Consider the following 22,403-nt stretch of genomic DNA (forward strand, 5'->3'; position numbering starts at 1 on the left):
AAGGATTTAGTTTTGCAGCTTACGCTAGACACTTGGGTGACACAGGATCTTACAACAATATGCAACTACTTCAACGCACTCAAACTCATTTGCAATGGTGAGCCTTTACTGCGTAATTAAAGAGCACGATTCCTCCAGCCTTTCTGCACTGCGCCGTTCATAGAGCCAAATATGAAGTGCTTGTACATTCACATGGCGCAGAGACATGTCTGCACAAATATGCGTTATTCCGTCTCTATGCATGGATTGAAGGGCCTATTTGCAAGGATTGCGTGGCACATATATTGTCGACAACAAATAACAACACATGCTGAAACTGCAAATAGCAACTGTGGCAATGGAAACTTTAGTGTGTTTTCATTTGTCTTGATAACCACTTAATAAGGTGAAAAGGCTACTAGGACTCATTCGTCGCGTCTGACTGTCCTAAATGACGAACTTTGATGCGATGTCGGGATAGCCTGAGCAGCCTGCTATGTGCTGGGACTGTGCAAAAATAGCGGCGAAACGACTTCTTGTGTGTGATACACTCGCTTCAGCAATCGATCGGATGGAGTAGGTACATAGATTCATCCGCGCTTGGCCGCCCCTAGCAACTTTCTCTCTTGGTCCAATCTACGAAGGCAATCTTAAGCAAATACCAAAGGCTTGCCCTAAAGATAAGTTTGTCCATGTCTTCTCTCATCTCCTCGTTGAGATCAACATTTCCTCAGGGCTTGATGAAATTCTGTTGTCAATGGATATTTAATACCCCGTTTTCCTCCGCTTAGTCTAAACCAAGAGAAGATCTTAACCATCTTTAATTCTCCATCACAAGCGTTCTCCCTCTCCTTACTTTCTGAGTTTCCCTTCCTTCGGCCTGGGGCTCCTTACTTTCCAAGTTTCCCCTTCTTCGGCCTGGGGCTCCTTACTTTCTCAGTTTACCTTTCCTCGGCCTGGGGCTCCTTACTTCTTGAGCTTCCCCTTTTTCGGCCTGGGGAGGCTCTAACCCCGTGCCAGGGTTTTGCCTTGGCCCCGTAGGTTTGTCAATGCCCATTCCAAAGGCAGCAGCCCCAGAAGCAGTCGCTGCTTCTGCCTCTACGTACTTTGTGAGCTTGCCTTTCTTCGGCCTGGGAGGCTCTAACCCCGTGCCAGTTCTCCTTGGCCCGTAGGTTTGTCAATGCCCATTCCAAAGGCAGCAGCCCCAGAAGCAGTCGCTGCTTCGCCCGAATCCACGTGTATTTCATGTGCACCTTTTCGTGCGCCCCACCGCTGGGGTGGTGTCTCTCGGCCGTCCGCATCGCTCCCCGCTCATGGGGTCCTTCTGTCCCCACGATCCAGCTTCTGCCTCTACGTACTTGGTGAGCTTGCCTTTCTTCGTCCTGGGAGGCTCTAACCCCGTGCCAGGGTTTTGCCTTGGCCCCGTAGGTTTGTCAATGCCCATTCCAAAGGCAGCAGCCCCAGAAGCAGTCGCTGCTTCTGCCTCTACGTACTCTTTGAGCTTGCCTTTCTTCAGCCTGGGGAGGCTCTAGCCCAGTGCCAGTTCTCCTTGGCCCGTAGGTTTGTCAATGCCCATTCCAAAGGCAGCAGCCCCAGAAGCAGTCGCTGCTTCGCCCGATTCCATGTGTATTTCATGTGCACCTTTTCGTGCGCCCCACCGCTGGGGTGGTGTCTCTCGGCCGTCCGCATCGCTCCCCGCTCATGGGGTCCTTCTGTCGCCACGATCCAGCTTCTGCCTCTACGTACTTTGTGAGCTTGCCTTTCTTCGGCCTGGGGCTCCTTACTTTCTAAGTTTCCCCTTCTTCGGCCTGGGGAGGCTCTAACCCCGTGCCAGGGTTTTGCCTTGGCCCTGTAGGTTTGTCAATGCCCATTCCAAAGGCAGCAGCCCCAGAAGCAGTCGCTGCTTCGCCCGATTCCACGTGTATTTCATGTGCACTTTCTCATGGGCTTCACAGCTAGGGTGGTGCCTCTCGGTCCCCTGCACCACATTCCTGCTCACCGGGTTCTTCCGTCAGGACAATTCCGTTTTTTCTTTCGTCAGTTACAACGCTTTGCAATTTGCGCAAGATTTGTCTTGGGCGACATCTTGGAAGTCTCTACCCTGCGAGGCGCCTGGAAATCCTCCTATCTCTTCTTCGCTTCAATTTGCTCTCTATTCCTCAGGGAAATGTATCTACGCTAAAGGACTTGAACTTGAATATATTTAACGTACTCTAAAGGACTTCTGAGCGGAATCAATATAATAGTTCATGGGTGAGGGAGGTTGATTTATAGCTTTCTAGGTATTAACATTTATACTTCTTCCTAGCACGCTTAGGTGCTTAGTTAGCCCTTTTAGATTCTTGATTGAGATGTTTTCTATCATTTGCAGAATCTAGTGTGATCTACTAGTGTCCCTCTGGAGTCTTTCACAGTCTTAGCTAGGCCCAGCGTCATGTCGCCAACATAACTACAGCTATAATGCGCGTCCAGGACGTCTCTTATTTCTGTCCTGACAGCAAACAATGAAAAAAGACAATGTAAGCCCATGGGACCTTCTGCGTAAATCCACAACAACTTTATCAATTATACAGTAGTCTGATTAGACGTTCTATACAAGCGAATTCAGCCAACCCACATTGATGTGCAATTAAAAATAATAGAAGTCCAGGTCCGGCATGTGGCAAAACCGCAGTGTTTTATCTAAAGCTCTTCAAGAGTATCGTATAACGGCGCATTTGCGCTGCCTATAGCAATTGTTTCTCAGCTGACGAATCCTGGCAGAACCAATCAACGAAGCTATAGAGCTGCGTAATGTTCAGGTTTAAAAATCCGCATTCCCCCTCCTCCCAACCTAAAACCACAGATAGCAATGAGTGTGACTAACAAGACCAATAAACATAAACAGACAAATCAAAACAGGGCCTAAATGTAAAGGTTTCATGGATTAAAAAAGGAATGGAGACAGGAAAGAAGGAAGAAAAAGAAAAGAGAGAGCTATGGAGATTATGGCCGAAAAAAGGACGGGACAGAAACTAGAACCCAAACGGATTATCCGGAGCTACAAGAAACCATGTCAGTACACGGAAGGCTTCACTATGCATGGTGACAAACAGTTATAGTAGACTTACTAGCATGAGATAGGTTGGCCTTACGCCCAGTTGGCTGAGGAGTCAACTTTTGTGCAGCAGTGACACCGAAGCGGACCGGGGGGGCAGGCCCAGTAGGCTGGGGAGCCAAAGGTGCAGCAACAGGGCCCGGGACTTGGAGACCGGGCCCAGGATTCTGCTGCTGGGTAGACGGCTGCAAGCCAGTGCGTTGGGGCTCGAGTGGCGTAGGGAGAAGGCCGGGGCGTGCAGTTAAGAAAGGACCCTGTTGAGGGGGAATATTAAATCCTGGGTTACTCTGGAAGGGTGAGCTCTGCGACTGCATGGAGGTCATTTGTGGTTGCATGGCAGCAAAGCCCGTCTGCATCGGCATCTGCTGTGGCATTGCGGCCATGCCAGTAACAGCAGGCTGCATGAATACGGGGTTTTGCATACCCGTGGGGAAGGAGAGCATAGGGGTTTGGCCGGGAACACCCATGGGCTTCATCTGGGCTTGCAGAAGCTGTTGTTGTTGCATCTGCTGTTGTTGCATCTGTTGGAGATATTGCTGCTGTAGACGGGCCTGCTGGATATCGTTCAAGCTTTGACCCAAAGGAGCAACCTGGCCCTGCACACCAGTCATATGCGATAGCACAGGAGCGGGAGAAGGGAAGGCCGACAGCCCAGCAGTTTGTGGGGCCGATAGTGGACGAGATGTAGGCGGGGGCACAAGTGAGCCGGAGACACCTGTGACAGAGTTCTGTTGCATCGTAGTAAAGAACGAAGGAGTGGCCCCGGTAGCCTGGGGCTGTATGGCACCAGTAGTACTAGAAACACCGGGAGCGGAAATCTCAGGAGTCGGGGCCTTTGTAGGCTCGAGGGGCGCTGCCAAAAGAGAGAGTTCCTTTATAGAGCCAACCAGGCCAGGTGCAGGGGCAGAAGCAGTACTTGGGGCAGCAGGTGCAGCAGTAGTAACCGTCTCCGTTGTCGTAGTCGTCGCTCCAGTGGGAGTAGGGGTGGTGGCAGTGGCAGCGGGCTGGTCGCGAACTGCCCAGGCATCGTCGTCAAAGCCACCGCCAGCGGGGGACTTGCTACTGGTAGCGGGCGAAATAGAACCGTTTTCTCCACTCTTAGAGAAGGCATCGAGGTCGACCTTGCCATTGGCTACATTAGGCGGGGCGGGCCGGCTACGCTTAGTTCGGAGAGCACCACCAGATGTCGTGAACAGCCCGCCCTGGTCGTTCGGGTCGCCATCGGCAGCAGTCTCTGGCTTGCTAGTGCGGTTGTATTTCGCGTCGAGCTTGCGCATAACCTTGATAATATCACCTTCTCTCATGCCAATATTACGCAAAACAGACGATGTCACATCAGGAAGAACGCTTTCATCCATGGAATCCTTGACAAATGCTTGGGAGTAGCGCTCACAAAGCCCCACAGCGATGTCGCAGTCCAGGAAGAACTGGAACCAGTCATGCTCGGGCTTTTGCTTCTGGACAACAGCCCCGGACGTACTAGAAGTAGACTGCTGTCTCGCAGTCTTAGCAGCGGCGCGGGTCCCAGAAGGAACCAGGTTAAGGCCCGTAATGCTTTCGACATACTCAAGATCCTCGACTGACATCTTGACGATAGGAACTGCAATCTTGACGCCATTCAACTTGTGGAGATTCAACTTGCCGTCCTTAATTCCGATAAATTGAGCCTCAACAGTGAAGGACTTGGAGCGATCAGTCCACGTACGAACACGAGAAGCATCGGGCTCTATTATAACAAAGAAGTCAGCAACAAGCTTGGGCGTTTTAGAGAGAGGAGCGCCATTATCGGCAATATTAGAAGTAACGTACTAGATTTCTTGCCCGAGTCGTGTGCGCCATTGCGATGTCCATTCTCCGAGTGCCGGTTGTTCTGTTGGACCCAAAGATTATTATCATGCTCTGATGCATTGAGGCTACTGGAGCGTTGTGGAAGGGATATTCCCAGGCCTACCTGCTGTTCATCTGCACGTTTTGATGCTTTTACAGCCTCTTTCGTAAGACGGATTTCCTCGGCGCGGTTTTGCGCAGCTATGCTCCTACCAGCGTTCAAACCGCTATGGCTTTCGGGAGGAGTCATGGTACCGGTAATCTCGATGTAGCTACTTGGAACAACACCTTCCATGTTGTTCCTCAAGCGCCGCACATGCCACCAGTCGGCACTCTTGTGGTCATCCATAATGATGACCTCGTCGCCCTCGGCCACAGTGACTTCGTCATCACCTTGGGCCATGAAGTCATACAGAACAACACCTAGCTTCTGGGAGTTAGAGGTAGCAGCCATGATGACCTCGCGAAGGCCATTAGCCTTCATTGCGCCGGCCATCTCACCCAGAGCGCTGACAATCTCTTCTGCCGTGTCCTTGGCGCCGGCATGGAAGTCAACGCTCTTTGTGGGGCGCACCATTTCCAGGAAGATATGCTTGCCTTCTCGTGAGTAGTGCGTCATCTTATCCGCAGTCCACTCTTGCGTCGGGCCATCTGTTGACTTCTCAGGAGCAATCATTATGATTCCAGTTAGCAGGTTAATTCCTAGAGTTGTCGGCATCTTTTTCCGCTTCCCCATGACGGAAACCATCTCGTTCACATTGTAGAGATGATAGCCACCTTCAACCTTCACAACAGACGACTTGTTGTCGCGGTTTCCAGACATGGCAGTGTCATCGTTGATGGAAACGGGCGAAAGAGGAGACGCCATACTAGGAGACGAGGTGGGGAATGACGGTGGCTCGCGAAGGTTAACTTTTGAGGGCGTAGGACGGCTAGGAAGAGGAGGACTCTGCGGCTCGTCTTCTATGTCGTCAACAGTGTGAGAAAATGCCACATGACGCGCAGGAAGTTGAGGGGGTGGGGTCGAGGTAGCGACCGGCGGCTCAATCACTTTTCGGGCTTGCATGGCGCTTGCAATGGCTGCAGCGGCGGAAGTAGCGGCTGGCACTTCAGGTTCCGGCGCTGCCGCGACATGATTTGGTTGGGGGTCAATTGCAGGAGGATCGGGTTGCGTTCTAGACGGCAAGGCAGGGGGCACAGGAGCAGCAGCAGGAGAAGCCCCAGAAGCGGAAAGCTCTATGTAGTTGGAGGGTGCAAAGCCGAACTCGTTTTCAAAGCCAACCAAGATCCAGTCGGGGTCGGAAGTATCATAAACCTGGAGCTTTGCATCTTCGGGAAAGGAGAGTTCTTCGTCAGTTTGGCGGGTATATTCATAGAGGGCCTGGGCTTCAGAGATCGATGGGGCCTAAAGACAGAGACATTGTTAGAGACGATCGAGAGGCTTAAGGGGTTAGAGAGGCTCAAGGAACTTGGACGGGCTAGTAGCCTGGCCAAGGGCAAGCACGTACATCTTCAACATAGTTGTTAGGAATTAAGCCAGTTGGTTCGTCTTCATCATCGACGCTAGCCTTCTTCTTAGCTTTCCACCAGCCGTCATCGCCGGTGTTGTCCAGGATGAACAAAAAATCGCCCTGTGTAATGGCCAGTTCCCCCTCTGCCTGAGGAACATAGTCATACACAGCCCGACACACACCCAGGAAACCCATATCTTGTTTCAGCAGTATGCGAGCCGCCTTGAAGCCGGAAAGAATGCGAGAAAGCCGCTACTCGTGGCGAAAGGGAAGAAAGGATAAAGTTAATTATAAATCGAGTTTATAGATATAAACGGAAATATCCCCCAAGGTTTTCAATTGCACCGTCGTTTTTCGAAGTGATGCGCGTAGCTGGCTGGGCTGATGTCGTATTGGATTTTTGGGGAGGAGGGGGAGGGATAATGGATGAAATGTCGCGAGTGGTAGAAGAGGTCCAGTAGCGCTGGCTAATGGCAGGTGCTAAAACTAATAAAAAAGTCTGTGCTGTTCGTGACAGACAAGATGAAAGATTGTTAGATGGGCGAGGAGTAATAAAGCAGCGTCTACAAGAGAGGCGAGAGGTGAGAGGCGGGGACAGGCAAAAAGTAAGAGCAAGAACAGGAGCGGCGTTGCGTGCGCATGCCCATCTGCCCATCTACTTATATTATGTACCTTTTGGCTCGTCGAAATTAGGAAGTAGCGGGAAAACAGGAAGCAAAAAGCGCAGCACCCAAAAAATCTGGACAAAAAAGAGCGAAAAACGTAACAGGCCAGCTCAAAAAGCTGCTGATCACACAAGCACGACCGTTCTAGATGTGTAGCAACAAAGAGGCAGCAGCAGCTGTTGTGCCAGTAGTTCAAGTTCAGATAAAGCAAAAAGCTGGAATCACGAGGGAGAAAAAGAGCTGAGAGACGCCAGAGGCAAAAAATAAAGTCTAAGAAATAGCACTATAGAACTAGCTAAAAACCAACAAACAACACTAGCCACTGTCATAGCTATAATGCGACTACTAGCATGCTACTTGGCAATTTGCTCAATACGAGCTAAAAACTTTAGGGGAGAATGCAGCAGAGAAATGTCCGCTAACAGAACTAAGGTAGTGGTTATTAGATGGGTGATGCCGTCATGGCTTGCTCAGTTAATCTATAGCCCCTTTATGCCCAGCCACAGCACAGACTCGATTAGCGATTTGGCAGCCCCATAGTTATTAGGGTTATGGCAGCCCCAGTGCAACCCACCACCAGACCCTCAAGGCTCGAGGTTATTTTCGGTCACGGTTGTGGAAATTAGCCATCAGGTTTGTTCAAGAATAACTAGACATCTTGCGACTTTTTTTTTTTCCGGGGCTTTTCTATGGCTTAACTATAAATTTCCTATTGATGCATGGTGACATGGTAAAAGACGCCTGGTGGCATTCCCTTTCAAGACCCGGGAGCAGTAGATTGAGCTGCGTCATCAGTACCCTTAACACTGGTGCTACGAGCCCCTCTGCTCTCAAGGCCGGGAAATATGGTCGGTTCGGCTGCTGTCGGGTCGACGGGGGGAATAGGGGCTGGTATCTGGGGAACGATGACGGCCGGTTTGGCTTCCTTATTCGTGAATGCAATGTACTGTTGAAGTCTGTAGATATATTAGCATGGCAACTGAGGAATTGTCAAATCAAGAGGTCGGAGTGGGGTTTATCCGGCCGAGATAGCGAAGGTGGATCCAAAACTTACACTCTCTTCTCTTGGATAAGAGTCTGGTATCTGAACTCCTCGCGCTGGTTCGGTACGTTGGTCTTGGCCATGATGTTGCCCTCGCTCCCAGGCTTGGAGAAATCGGGGCCTAGCCACTGCTGCTTGATAGAAGCCTCGTAGCCGCTTTGCTTAACAGAGTTCTTTGCCAGTTCGCACATATCAACGGGAGTGAGCTTGTAGATCTGTGCTGCAACGGCATATTCCTCGATAAGGGGCTCCTTGGTGAAGGCAAACTGCAGAGGGTCGTCGGTCGAGAGAGACACATTCAAGCCACGGCGGAAGTATTGGTGGAAAGGGTTTCTTTCATAGGCCAAGAATAGGGCATTGTTGCTGAGAGGAGACATGGCAATGCCAATTTGATCAAGATAAAACATATATTGTAGAATGGGCACCTTGCGAAGAAGCAAGCCATGGCTGATGCTGTGGCAGCAAAGAGCGGCAGCCGCCAAGTGTTCGCTATCGCCAGCCTCACCACAGTGTGGACGCAGCACAAAGGTGTTAAAACCACGACTCTTACGCCAGTTGTTGAGGGACGTCATATTGGCGTATAGGTGGTAGATCCAGTAGCTGTAGGGAGGATTCTGGTTAGAATTCCATTCTCTTGGCACAGGGAATTTCTTGTAAACACGGCGTTCGGGCTTGGACTCATCGTCGACAGAGTCAAAACCAATCACACGCTGCAGGAATATATGGAGATTGGGGTGGCTTGAAGGGTCCTTGGTGACTTCAAATAATGGGCGAAACAGGTTGTCCAGAACCGACTCGTAGTTCTCCATCAGTCCTGAAGCCTTGTAGACATCGAACAGACGAGGGACCTGCACCAACCACCGGACATTGTGAGAAAAGAGCTTGTTTTCGACGACCCAATCTGCCAGCTTATCCCATTCGTCCATGGCCTTGCCATAAATGGAAATGCGCCATTCAACCATCTGATATTTGCTAGACTCGAGATCAGCAATGACCTCTTTAGTGATCTCAGCAAGGTAGCGGCCCTTAATGAAGTTGTCGGTTTTGAGGAAAATAGTGCGAAGACGCGACTCTCCAATTGGATTATACTTGAGATTGAACTTGTCGAATCGGTGGAAAGAATCTGTGTGCGCATGCATATCTAGAGTATCAATACTAAGGTCGTAAGCGGTGAGATTAATACTTTGGAAAACCTCGGCCAGAGTCAAGTGACGACCGTCGCGGTAGAGCACAATCTCATCAGGTGACTTTCTCATCTTGCTCTTGATGAAGCGTAAAAGATGCTTCTGGTTCATGCAAGCAGAGTGGTGGACGTGGGTGTCGACTTTTCGCACGTTGTAGAAATCTCTGTGGGGAACCTTTTTGGAATCAGCAACTTCACGATACTCGTTGGTGAGCATGTAAAGGTTGAATTTGCCTTCGAGATATTGCAGACGGCGGAACGCGAAACTCTTGCTAGGACCGTCAGAAGAGATACTGACAACTTCGTCCAAGTTCATGTAAAAGTCTCGCATAGTCGGGACTTTGATGATGGGCTTGTTCTCATCAGCGTCTGCAATAGATTTGTAGACTTGGAAAATGCCATTCACGTCAAGTCTAAACTCCAAGTCGCTAGAGTTTGGCACAGGAAGAAGGTCCTCACGAACAAAGTCTTCGCCAATGTCCTGGCCTTGTTTTCTGCGGCGGCTTCTTCGTTGTGTAGTAGTCGACATAGGCTCGGCGGACGAGAGGTTGACTGCAGAAGAGTGAGCATGGTCCCAGAATGGCTCGGGAGGAGGCGGATAGATGTCCCATTCGGGGGCGTCCTTTGGGTTGTCGTTGGGACCCTGGAGCGAAATATCCATATAGGCCTTGCGCATATCTAGGGCTTTTTGGACTTTGGCAGCAATGGCAGAAAGCTCAGCTGTGATGTGAGGCTCGGTATCAAAAAGGCTGGTATCGCCGCCACCAAAGTCGACGGGCTGGTGATAGTAGGCTGACGGTGCTAGCTGAGGAGCAGCCTCATCTTCGACTACTGGTGACAGTGGGGCGTTTTGATTGATAGAAGGGGCCACGGATACTACAGGCGAGTTTGTAGAGCCTTCTGCTGAGTCTATACTAGGGCCTGGAAGTTCAAGTTGGAGCCCAGGAACATTTGCAGATGTTGAACTAATGAGGGGCGAATTCAAACTCCGGCTTTTATGGTTCTGGAAAATGAGTTTGGCATCTTCCTGGCTCATCTGACGTTCGACAACGGGATCGTAAAATGCGGAGCGCTGTGGGCGATCACGGGCAAGCATGCCATCTTGACTGTTAAGCTCCATATCCTCAGAGATCTTGTTGGGCGTGGGATCAGCGGGGTCGGTGTCTTCAAAGTCCGAGTCGCCTGCAGAGTCCTGATGACGCAAAGAGGGATCGTCATCTTCAGAGTCGCCATCGTGGAGAAGAAACTGGGACCCCAACTTTGGGTACGAGGTAGATATGGTGTCTGTTCATGGCATTTTGTCTAGGGAGTTTGGCAGCAGGAGTTAGCAAAATTTTCCCGAAAAAATGTGTCGCAACCAAGACTTCTTGACATGGTCTAGTAGTGATGTCATAGGCTCATAGGCAAGTCGCAAAGGCGAAATGGTATTTGAGGGGCACAAAAGCAGAGAAACACTGGCGAGAGAGGGACGCCAAACTAGAGAGAGACATACCAGTTAAGAGCTTTGGATGCCTTGAATGTTTTACATGCTGTCACAAACCATTTGTTGTTTTCTGTTCACGATGGAGGGAAGTAATCTGGAGAGATTATATCATGTCTTACCAGGCATTGCAACGTGCGAGTGAGAACCCCGCGAAGTGCCACACATTGAATTTATAAAGTCGGGCAAAAGGAAGATGGCTCGCAAGAGCAAAGAAAACGTGAAGAAGGTTGTCGAAAAGACCTAAGAAGACTTGGATGACTGAAATTCTCAAATGGGAAAAGAAGAGGAGGAAAAGAAACAATTCTTAAAGCGGAAGGCAAAAACGAAAACTGATAAGCCAAGCGCTAAAAAAAAAAAAAACACAGTGGGCCTCCGCTTTCCGTAGGTTATCGAGGCTAGAGCACTTCTTTCGCAACCTGAGCCCCCATTCCTTTAGTAAGCCACTAAAATAAGCCTGAGGTTTTTTTTTTCTTATTTCTGCTACACGTCAAAGCCATTAGTCGTAGAAAGCAATTAGTTTGGTTTTGGGGAACCGAAAGTACATGAACAACTCCCCCTCTCTACCCCACCTAACACTCGAGCCTGGCCTGGCCTGGTCTGGCGCAGACAAGGAGACCATTCATATGCCTTTCACCCCTCCCCAATGCATGATATGACCGCTCAGATCAGGGTATGACACACCACCATATCATATTGTCATACATCGCAAGCTATGTCCATATCATACAAACACGCACAACGCACAGCACACATGCAGCTGCTCAATAATACATCAAGCCATCTTCTTTTGCACTGCCTGCTTGGTTGGCTTCTGGACCGCCTGTGATGGCGGTAGTGAAACAGGTGTCACAGTACTTGCGGGCTTGGCTGCACGGCGCCCCGAAGAGTCAAGAGAGTACAACGCACCTGACCCGAACACGACAATAGCACCAACCAAAGTCCCAACAGCTAACCTATTGCCAAAGAGCCAAATACTCAGCAGTAAACTGACTAGCTTGCGAATATTCAACACAATAGTAACTGTCAATGCAGTGGAAACAGCAGCCAAAAGATTGACCCCACGAATGCAGGCATACTGGGTCAAAACATTGAGCACAAGATAGACCAGCTGGCTAGGAAACGAAACACTCGTCACTGGAAGAGCACTGACGGAGCTTGTGCTTGCTTCGGATATCAACCAACCTGGCAATGAAAAGATCATTGGCGGACTATTCGCAAGACGTGAAAACTGATCAACCAAACTCGGCAGAAATGGCAAAAAGAGCGGGAGCGAGAGCACGTGAGAGTAGAAAAGATTTTCACGCCACTGTGGTCCATATGTCTTGTAGGTTTCTTCGGTGTAAATGCCCATTATAGCAGAAAGCACCTGTGCAACAAACAAGATCACCAGACCCATGCTAAACTCCGAGTGGCCCGAACTGCCTTCAGCTTTACCCTGCGCCAGGGCAGACATGTCTGGTTAGCAATACAGCCCTAAAAGATCACAGAACAATAAGAGTTGCCTGGCCGGATTCAATTTGTACATACCTTGCTTTGGGCGTCCGAGTAAGCTGCCGTAATGACACCAACAGTGAGGAATAGCACTGCCGCAACCTGGATCCGCGAATATCTTTTCCCCCAGAGATATCCTGCAGTAATAGTTGTGATACTTCCTCCAGATCGAAGAATTATGTGAACTGGCACTGAGATGTCGTAGCTAAAGGCATGATTGTTCATGACATTGATGCTGAAGAAAAGCACGATATTTACTAGCCAGCGCCTTATTGGCACTTTATTTGGCGTAAGGAAAAAGGGCGCCTGGCTTTTGTCAAACTGTGATATGTAGCCAGTTACAGCTACGAACAAGAACTGCACAAAAGTGAGAAGAGTACCTGCATCAGTGTTAGCTATGCGTACACGCGCGTGTGACTCAAACTCTACGCTTCAAGCAAAAAGTCCCATTGAGAAATCAACTTACCACTTGCCGGCTCGACTCTGTACAAACGCCAGTCAGCTAATGCACTCTTCTTCGGAATGAAGTTGTGAGGTAAACAACAGTGGTTCAAGACTTACTTGATGATAGATTCAAGGGCATAGACATTCGAGCAGCACCCACCAAAGATGAAGGCCATGATGACCAAAACCGATAGAGATGATACAAGAAAGTCTACTAAAACAGTTGTCATCCCCGATTGAGATTCAGCCTTGGTAGGAAAAATCGTGACATCTTGACTTCTATCTTCCTCCGAAGATGCAGTAGGCGGCTCCGATGGCTTAGGAGCAATCAATGGCTTCTTCTCTTCGTCTAGAGCTGCGACATCTACCGGAGCAGAGTTTGACAAAGTAGGATCCGACGAATCCAAATTCGTCTTTTCGCTCATAGCTGGCGGATACCAAGACTATCGGGATGGTGCGAGATGATGAAGTATACACGTCGGTGCTTGAGTCGTCGGGAAAAATGGAAAGAAGGGGAAGGTTTGAGGTGGGCAATACACGCTTCTTTTTGTCTCGACGTATACGAGCATAACAGATACAAATAAACTATGCGACTACGTATTCCGGAAGATGGAGCCAGGATTATTAAGGCCAAAGATACTACAACAGTACAACAGTACAGGAAAAGTATAGGAAAACGCAGGAAACAGAAAGAGAAAATAGACAGGAACCTTGCAAAGAATTCTACATGGCTCCCATTGCATAACTGATAACTGTTGTTTGTCTTTAGCTTTTAATATAGGCCCTGTGGTCCATGAAACGACCCTTCCAGAGTGATAAATAGCCAAGGCTGATACCGAAAGGAAGCTAGTTCTATGCAACAATTGAAGCGCCACACATCACCCTTTTGATAGTCAAATAGTTTAGTTGCATTAGAAAAATCCAGCCCCGCATTACCTTTTCTCGATTAGCGAATAATCTCTCTCAAAATGCATACTAGGACGTTTTGATATTTTGACTCCACTTATATATATATTATCCTGTATTAATGAATAACCCCTAAAGATACATGTTATCGAATATCTTGGTTTTGAGCAAACCGGCCTCCGAAACTGTGAGCAGGGCCTCGTTGCTGTCCCAACTGAGTATGGCAAACCCCAAGCTCAGCCATCTTTCAAATACGTCTTTCGAAATCGCAGCCGCAGATTAATCATCTCCCTTCCCGCTAACCATGAGCCACAAACGCCGCACCAAACTGCCCTGCACCAATGCTACCTGAAAAATAGGAATATCTGCGTACATATTAACGCATTGTAGCTACATACAATCATGTACATGTGTAAGAATGACAAGAATAGATTGCTGTAGGAAGGATTATGTGCGGTGTTGCATAGTAATATTCTGGCCAGGACAACATCGGTCAGCCAGATCAAGTGTGGCATATTTGAGATTCGTCCAGTCTACTTGCCCCCAGTCTGAAGCTTTCAACTATACACCATCAGTTCGAAGTTCACAGCGCCGAGAACACAAACAGCTACAAGTAGAGAGGAGCGGTTAGCAAAGAGTGAGCATTTAGGGCCAGAGTCCGTGCAACATTAGTGAGAAAAGAAAAGAAACTCACATTGTTAGTAGCGGCAATTGCGATGCTGTCTTCGAACGGATGCCAGCTCATGTGGAGAATCTTCTTGTTGAAGTCGATCTGATCCGCATCGGTTTCCTTGCGCATCCGTTGGCCTGCAGGGCTGTTGGCACGCGAGCTACCCTTCTTGCCATTGGGGCTTGATGAAGAGTTAATCGGTGTAGGGACACCAATCTTCTTTGCCTTGAACGCGCACTTGTCAGCCTGAAGAACCACCTCCGTCTCCTGTTCCGGATCAGTGGGGTAAATCATGAAGTTGTTGTTATAACTTCCTGTCATGACATTTTTGTTGTCTCCCGAGAAGACAACCTCAAATTTGTCAAAGATACTATCGTTTTCGTAAGTATCACACAGACGCGGCCGAAGATGCTCGTGGATTGGTATCGTCTTGATAGGTTGTCTCTCCATGTTGATATCCCATATCTTGACGGTAAGATAGTCTCGGGAAAGGATGTAACGGCCATCATTGGAAAAGCGCACATCCGAAATAGACGAAATGATTTCAGAAAAGAACGACCTTGCGCTAGGGTCGTCTTCCTGCTCAAACACTATGGATGAAACCGGTCAGTAAAATTAGGAACAAGGTAGCAGCGAGCCATGGATAAAGATCAGACGACTCCAAGGCTACCAAGATCAAATTTTGGTAAACAACAAAAGAAGCAACTTACTCTTTGCATGTTGGTCGCAGAGTGCACGCTCACGCATATCAGACAGCTTAATAGTGCCTTTAGAGCTAGCATACATCAACCAATTGCAGCTGATAGGGTGAAACTCGGCCGCTGTGATAACCTCTGTAAGCTCTTCCATATTGGCCGGTTTAATATCGACAATGTTGAAGCTCTGGTCCTGAATGTTTAGATTCCAAAGGTTGATCCGTAGATCGTCACTACTGATGAATGTTTCGCCATCGGTGTTCACCGAAATGCTGTTAATGTGGTAGGCGTGAGCATTAGCGTATGTCCGGCGGGGGACAGCCGCAACGACAGTGTCGTGATGCGTCAAGCGGGGCAATTTCAGGTCGGTAGCATGTTTGAAAGCTGAGGGTCGCGCAACAGGGGCGCCAGCACCCATTCCAGCAGGAGTGGGCTCAGAAGAGAGGTTATTCTCAGCAACGACCTTTAGGGACTTCTCAAAGACCTTCCATAGCTTTATAGTCTTGTCGTTGGTAGAAAGCAAATAATGTGAAGGGTTTTGTCTCCGGCACCACTTGATCTTGTTGATTTTCTCCTCAATCTCTAACGATTTGAGGTAGTCGAACTCGGGCTCGTGGGACTGGAACTCGGTATGGAATTTGTACTCGCACGTCTTCTTCTTTAGGGGGTGTTAGCAGTCATTCAATTCGTAAATGGATTCTCTAGGCGTAATTTTCATGGCAGCGAAGCATCAAAGGATAGGGAAGGGGGTGTTTGGAAGAGCAGTGCAGAAGTATTGAAAAATGGAGAATAGGCCTTAAACGGCGAAGCAGCACAACATACGGTCTCGTTTCTTTCAAACAGTACAACACGACCTCCCTTGTCGCCCGTAGCCAGGTAGTTTCCGGTATGGTCAAACTCGACGGTGGAGATGATATCAGCTACAGAAGTGGTTAGCAGGTGGAAGAGGTTTTTGACGCGAATGCTCCATGTTAATTAGGAGCATTTTATCAGCTGAATCCAACAAAGGCACGAATGGCAGAGACTTTGATATCGAGGTAACAGGTGAATAAAGAAGTGTCATAGCTCTGTCAAGGACATGAATGGTGATGGGGGAAGGGGGCAGGAACTTAGGCGGTGCAGATATCGACAGAGTTCGAGGATGTGATGGGAAGGAAGGCGCGGGGGAAAAGAGGTGTTGGATTAGAGTATCATTATGTCGAGTCTAATAGTACCTTCAGTGATGTCTTCAATATCGCCCTTGTCACCGAAGCACCTAAGTATAGACAGTCAGTAAGGCTATAATTTACAGGCGAGCAAGCCAGCAGGGAGAGAATCGGAATCGCCCAAGGTGCGCTGTGAAGGGCAGCGTCAAGTGATCAGGAGACATACTGGGTAAACTTCCAAGTTGGGCCGGTCACCTCGCTTTCCCCCATTGTTGCCAAGATGGTTTGGGATACGGAAGAAGCAAAGAGGCCAAGTTCAGAATGGGCAGCAGCAGGGAGTCGGAAAGGCACAGCAACAGCGTGAATGTAGCGGGAGACGGAGCGGAGCGGATGTATCAGCGGTTGTAAAATATCGTGCGAGGAAGGAGAAGTGGCGAGAGCGGGAGCGGGAGCAGAGTAGAAGTCGAGGAAAAGAGGGAGATGAAGAGGAACTTTTTTATCGGAATCGAATAGAAAGAACAGAAAGACAAAACCCTAAAATAGCCTGCAATATTTAAGAGATGAAAGGCTGTGTCGATGACGAAATGATAGATGGATGAATATGAAGCAACGCAAGGTTGTGTGTGTTGAAGTAGGGTCGAAGAAGCCGATGCCAAAAAAGTAGGTTTTGGATTGGGGGGGGGGACTCTCTGGATGGGGGGAGGTAGACAAGGACGCAAGGTTTATTGAGGGGTGATTCGAATGGACAAACGAATTTTGAAAGTGGACAGCCAGAGGAACAAACGTTGGACTGGAGACGCTAAGACTAGCACTAAGCTACGCTTTTCTAGCTGCTGTAACTTGCTACTGCGTAGAACAAGCAAAGGAACGAAGTAGCACTAAAGTGGAGACAAGACAGGGCAAAAACCAAGCTCGAAAGCAATAGCAACCATGACAAATTGACCTTATCTTATCTAGCAAGCCTCTAGCAAAACGAACCCTGGTGGGCTGAGGGATAGCAACCAGTTTGTTTAGCCTTTTAGAAGAAGCATTTGATAACGTGAGGCTGTGTGTTTTGCTAGAATCTAAGCTCAATGTACACATATATTAACGGGCTATTCTCTACGAGTAGCTTGGTTTGTGAACTGGCACATAAATGGGTGACCAACATTGAAATCGAACGCACAGGGCAACCAACAAAGTGTACTTTATCGAGGTATTCCAAATCTGTGACAGTCTGAATTTTTTGGTTTTGCTTAGATACTAAATACATAAAACTTAGTGGTGAACAACTGGGCTAGAAACTGCTCCGACACTCTTAGTAGAGTGTAACGAGAACATGGAGAATCATGGAAACAATCCCAGCCATGGAAATTGATAATGTCTCTCTACCTAGCCTTGCTTATAGCTTTATGATATAGCCCAGTACGCAATAGCTAAGTTGTCTTGCGAGCGACGTCATCGAGAAATGCTTTCCCCGAAAAAAGTGTCGTACCACCAATTAACAGATAACCCTAACCCGATGTCCCATATCTACAAATAGCACAAACATTATATGCCAATGTTTTTTACCTTATTTCATTAGAACACAAAGAAAAATCTCGTACGGCTACTCCTAGTACGCCCGGAAGCGTGAGATGATAGCTAAAGGCTGATGCATGAGGAGCTGGTTTCCACAACCAAAAGAAACAGCTAACAAGCTTAAGTACTGCTCCACAGCATGTAGGCGGGAGAAAGTCGGCACGTAACAAGAACGTAGGAAAGAGGCCCACGTACGGCAGTGTTGTTAAACAACTAAGCTTCTATAGGCCGTTGCACCGATGAACCCATGCTAAAAAATGCGTGCGGCTCTACTAGACAAAACAATGGTGAGTCTAGAAAAAGTCAAGGAAAATTGTTGGAGATCTTCGCTTTGTGTAGCACTAAATTGCTCGGGTTCGTGCTCCCGCTGTGCTTAATCCTTCAGCGTTGTAGCGCAGAAAAACCAGTCGATTTCGTGGGGATGTTCTCTTGTTTTCTTGGTATTTTCTTCTTTGTTAGTTTAAGTTGTGCATTGTGCTGCTTTGTTTTAAGAGTCATTGCGATGAATGATCGGATGTAAAAAAAAAGAAGAATAAAGCCTTCAGCCTTGCTTGGAGTTTCTCGTAGAGATAGTCTCATGAAGTTACACAGTAAAGTTAGCCGTGCCGAAATACGGACCAATTAACGCAGCCTTATACTAAAAAGTTTCCATCTGGCTCGCAAAATCTACGAGCCCCGCCATCATAGTTGCTACACATCATCTCATTAGTAAATCTCTGATTCTACTGTAAAAACTATCATTAAAACTTCGCGCAGCCAAACAACCAACGGACAGCAGCCTCTAAAGTCACATTTCCTATCTAATAGTTTACTTTCTTGTATATTCGATTTTTTTAGCCTTCTCAAAAACGAGCAACCTTCCAAACAATGGCTCGTTTAGTAGTCATGTGCTCGGGCAGCGGCACCAATCTGCAGGCCATCATCGATGCGATCGCTGCTGGTACTTTGCCCTATGCCGAAATTGTCAAGGTCTTTGTGAACCGCAAGAACGCATATGCTACTAAGCGTGCGGCAGATGCTGGTATTCCCACTGACTACTTCAATATGGTCAAAGACGGTTTCCATGCTGCCGGCGAGAAGGATGAGGAGAAGCTTAAGGAAGCCCGTTCCAAGTATGATGCTGCTTTGGCTCAACGCGTAATAGCGGAGAAGCCTGACCTTGTTGTCTTGGCTGGATGGATGCAGGTCTTCACTCCATCCTTCTTGAACCCCGTGGGCGCTGCGGGGGTGCCCGTCATCAACCTCCACCCCGCCCTCCCTGGTAAGCTCCATATTCACGAGTAATATTAAAAGCTGTAATTTTCTAACACCAAATTTATAGGGAAATACGACGGTGCCAATGCCATTGGACGTGCTTACGACGATTTCCAGGCGGGAAAGCTGGAAAATGGTCGCACAGGCTGTATGATTCATTATGTCATTGCTGAAGTTGACCGTGGCGATCCCATTTTGATCCAAGAGGTCCCATGTGTGGCAGGAGAGTCGCTGCACGATCTTGAGGAGCGGATGCATAAGGCCGAACATGGCCTTATTGTGAAGGCAACGGCAAAAGTTGTTGCTGAGATTCAGGAAAAGGCCACAAGGTAAGAGAAAAGGATAAAAAAGAGGCTATCAAAATCGGAATAGTGTGACAAAAATAAATAGACATGTTGTATCATAGCCTATGCTACTCATCGCCAACCCGCTGCTTGAGTGTGTCCTGTAAAAGCCCTCTGATCACATCCGCTGCATGCATAGTCTTGTCTCCTATGAGATCGATGCTATCTAATGGCAGCCGAAGGAAGCCCCGGGCTGCTTCTTCAGCTACTTCAAATTTAAACTGTTCCGCCGCTGTCATTTCCGAGCAAACGGATCGCAGGTCTTTATTGAGAGACATGGCAGCCATTAGTGCTTCAGCTCGCTGTACCACTTTGTCGTCTACCCCGTTTAGCGATGCACAAATGGCACCAAAACTCGACAGGCTAGGCCCTTCCTGTAGCTGATAGAGATAAATTACTCTGTCCTGGTTGTTCGCTGCTTTGTCTTTCATGTCCCGAACCTCCATGTGTGCCAGGTTTATCCCAGGACAGGACTTGAGATACCCGCCTTGGATAATTTCGTGGAAATGGGTAGCCACTATCATCTTTGGAGCTTCAACCCCATATGCCGCAAAATGGTCGATGAGTGCAGCTAGCAGCGCTGCCCCATCGTCTGCTCTTGTACCCTTTCCAAATTCATCAACAAGCACAAGACTCCGGCAGGTTGCCATTCTTGCTGCAAAGGCAATTTGCTGAAGGTCGATGGTGAATGCTGATTGGTTTTGACCAGCGCTTTCCCTCGTTGAGATGCGAGTGAGGATCTTATCGGTGATCCCTATGACGGCAGACTCAGCGGGAACAAAACTTCCAATATGTGCAAGATAAACAATCAGAGCAACGTGCTTCAGATAAACGCTTTTCCCAGAGTGATTAGGGCCCGTAATTACCAAGGTTCGGGGGGTGTCTCCCGACTCAGAAACAATTGTTGAACTAGAATCAATGGGGCTATCTTTGCTAATACCCCCAGCCAGGTTGCAATCGTTAGAGATGAAAACCGGGACTACTAGCTCTTGCAAAGGATGTCGGCCACCTTTGATTTGAATCACGTTTTCGTCTGTCATAGTAGGTTGTGTCCATCCATATTTCTGAGCACCGAGGGCCAAGGCAATCATGCAGTCTAATTCCGCACATGCATCACCGGCAGCTACAAGGGATTCTTCGTATCTGATGACTTGTAGTGATAGTTGATGCAGTATTTCAATCTCCAAATCTATACCTTGTTAGTAATATATCTGCAGAATCGACCTAAAACACTGCGCTTACCCGAAATCATGCTATACATATCTCCAAACTGGGCGTCTAGTTCACGCATAGCATTGTTTTTGAAGAAGGCGTTTCCATCGGCAGCAAACATTTGCTCCCACTCAGAATCTGGCATGCCCTCACCAGAATATCTGGCTGTGTTAGTGTCGGGGTTAATTGGAATGACAGTTAAAAATCCCAACTGAGGATAAAAGATACAGTTGGAAATGCAATCACGGGCCCAACTAGGGATGGAGCCTATCATGTGTTGAGCAGCCTCGTTTAATAGGCTCTCCATCCCATCATAAGTACGTCTGAGCTCATCTAGTTGCGTATCAACCCCTTCAGCGACAACTGCTCTTGATACCGGCTGTGAGCGTTCAAGATTGACAGTGCGAGAAATCATTTGCCCAACAGCGTGCATGTTTGACGAATGGATTGCTGCCAGAGTACTTTGAATAATGGGCGGCAGGTTCGGGCTGGAGATTCTGCTGATGATTTCTCGGATTTTGGTAACAGATGAGCAAAACTTTTGAACCGTTCCCCAAACGCCATTATCAGATGACCCGCGGCCCATTACTGGGTCAGTCCCTTTCTTTAATTGTTCAAGAGAGCTCCGAATATTCTTTACACCACGTAAAGCTTTCGATATTGAATAGAGTATGTCCTGGTTCTCTGGTCGAACTAGAAGTCCTATTGTTTGTTGTCGTTGATTGATGACGTGCATATCAAGAACTGGTCTGAGGAAAAGTTTCCTCAGCTTCAGCCTGCCCAAAGAGGAAGAAGCGAGCGAATGGAACAATCCATAAACTGACAAACTTTCTTTAGAGCCGGTGCTTGGGTTTTGGGGCCCCCAAATGAGACTGTTTGGATGCATTTCCGAGTTTATGATCTGAAGGGACACCATAGAATCAAGATTAACAAACATGAAGTCTTTGAGCGTAAACATTGAGATTTTGGAGACTTCATGGTCATTAGTGATTATGGCCACTTCGCAGCGACGTCGAATATCGGACACTACTGCGCCAGCACATCCAATCTATCGAAATTAGCAAATAGCTTTCTTTGTGTGTAGACTAGATGACAGTGACTTACGGAGATTCGACTCTCTGGATTTATTACAGAAGAGAGACGCAGGAGGCTGGCAGAATCGTAGCCTGCTAAATTTGATGTTGAAAATAAAACCTTGGCCTTGCCGTTGCACCTTTCATAGATTGATCCTAAAGAGTTCATGGCTGTGTGATAAGAGAACTCAGAAGAACTTAGAGAACGAAGAACAACTCGCTCTTCATCACCTCCTACCAAAGAGTATCCAAATTAGTTTGAGATTGATAACAAAGTGCAGCTTATATTACCTGAGTTAATCCGTTTACAATATTGAGTCAAGAAGCTCTCGAGTACCTCCGGTATTCGTAAGGGAGTAATAATACTTGTTGGTTCTATGTAAACAAGCAATTGTTCAACCACTTCAATGCCCCCAAGTGTGACGTCTTCCATGACCTGAAGGGCGTTTTGGCCAAAGGAAAAGAAAGCACATCCTAGAGTGTAGTCATTGTGCATTTCAATCGCCATAGTAATCTCATTTAGATTAGATAGCTCTGTAGAGCTCACATCATTATCTTGAATATTTGTAGTAGGCACAATATTAGTTACAGGTGGGAGTGACTGGCTGTTCATAGACGGCGGAGCTATCACTGTGCTTGTTCGGATGCGATTAGAAGAGGCTATGGAACTTGGTGCTTTGGGCGGCTGTCTAGCACGAACGCCTCTTGTGGTTGGATATGGGGGGATTTCTCGGGAGGACGGTCTGTTTGGTTGCAAGGCGTTAGAAGCACTCGAGGTAGACTGGCGCGGTTTTTGCGTTCCTTTTCTAGGACGAAAGGGGG

General features: G+C 48.0%; 6 protein-coding genes across 6 annotated transcripts; 1 reads left to right on the forward strand and 5 right to left on the reverse strand.

The window, feature by feature from the left end:
* Positions 1-2,993: 2,993 nt before the first annotated feature.
* HOO65_050514 (SH3 domain-containing protein) lies at positions 2,994-6,609 on the reverse strand (the record flags this gene model as incomplete). The annotated part of the gene is made up of 4 exons (XM_071003125.1): positions 2,994-3,019; positions 3,090-4,802; positions 4,886-6,308; positions 6,412-6,609. The coding sequence occupies 4 exons, from the start codon at positions 6,607-6,609 to the stop codon at positions 2,994-2,996; spliced, it is 3,360 nt and encodes a 1,119-aa protein (XP_070858573.1).
* A 1,227-nt stretch (positions 6,610-7,836) lies between these two features.
* HOO65_050515 (AMP deaminase) lies at positions 7,837-10,913 on the reverse strand (the record flags this gene model as incomplete). Its single annotated transcript, XM_071003160.1, has 3 exons — positions 7,837-8,035; positions 8,134-10,588; positions 10,907-10,913. The coding sequence occupies 3 exons, from the start codon at positions 10,911-10,913 to the stop codon at positions 7,837-7,839; spliced, it is 2,661 nt and encodes an 886-aa protein (XP_070858574.1).
* Positions 10,914-11,559: 646 nt separating this feature from the next.
* Positions 11,560-13,147, reverse strand: HOO65_050516 (UDP-N-acetylglucosamine transporter slc35b4; the record flags this gene model as incomplete). Its single annotated transcript, XM_071003333.1, has 4 exons — positions 11,560-12,222; positions 12,315-12,658; positions 12,745-12,761; positions 12,840-13,147. 4 exons carry the CDS (start codon positions 13,145-13,147, stop codon positions 11,560-11,562), a joined length of 1,332 nt encoding a protein of 443 aa, XP_070858575.1.
* Positions 13,148-14,075: 928 nt separating this feature from the next.
* On the reverse strand, positions 14,076-16,408 carry HOO65_050517 (Protein phosphatase PP2A regulatory subunit B; the record flags this gene model as incomplete). The annotated part of the gene is made up of 6 exons (XM_071003218.1): positions 14,076-14,189; positions 14,323-14,888; positions 15,009-15,651; positions 15,816-15,913; positions 16,208-16,248; positions 16,365-16,408. The coding sequence occupies 6 exons, from the start codon at positions 16,406-16,408 to the stop codon at positions 14,076-14,078; spliced, it is 1,506 nt and encodes a 501-aa protein (XP_070858576.1).
* Positions 16,409-18,583: 2,175 nt separating this feature from the next.
* HOO65_050518 (Phosphoribosylglycinamide formyltransferase) lies at positions 18,584-19,285 on the forward strand (the record flags this gene model as incomplete). The annotated part of the gene is made up of 2 exons (XM_071003517.1): positions 18,584-18,959; positions 19,020-19,285. 2 exons carry the CDS (start codon positions 18,584-18,586, stop codon positions 19,283-19,285), a joined length of 642 nt encoding a protein of 213 aa, XP_070858577.1.
* Positions 19,286-19,364: 79 nt separating this feature from the next.
* HOO65_050519 (MutS protein -like protein 5) lies at positions 19,365-21,750 on the reverse strand (the record flags this gene model as incomplete). Its single annotated transcript, XM_071003211.1, has 3 exons — positions 19,365-20,485; positions 20,539-21,556; positions 21,613-21,750. The coding sequence occupies 3 exons, from the start codon at positions 21,748-21,750 to the stop codon at positions 19,365-19,367; spliced, it is 2,277 nt and encodes a 758-aa protein (XP_070858578.1).
* Between the last annotated feature and the right edge of the window lie 653 nt (positions 21,751-22,403).

This window comes from Ceratocystis lukuohia (genome assembly GCF_044167205.1).
Source record: "Ceratocystis lukuohia strain C4212 chromosome Unknown Supercontig5_pilon, whole genome shotgun sequence".
NCBI lineage: Eukaryota > Fungi > Ascomycota > Sordariomycetes > Microascales > Ceratocystidaceae > Ceratocystis > Ceratocystis lukuohia.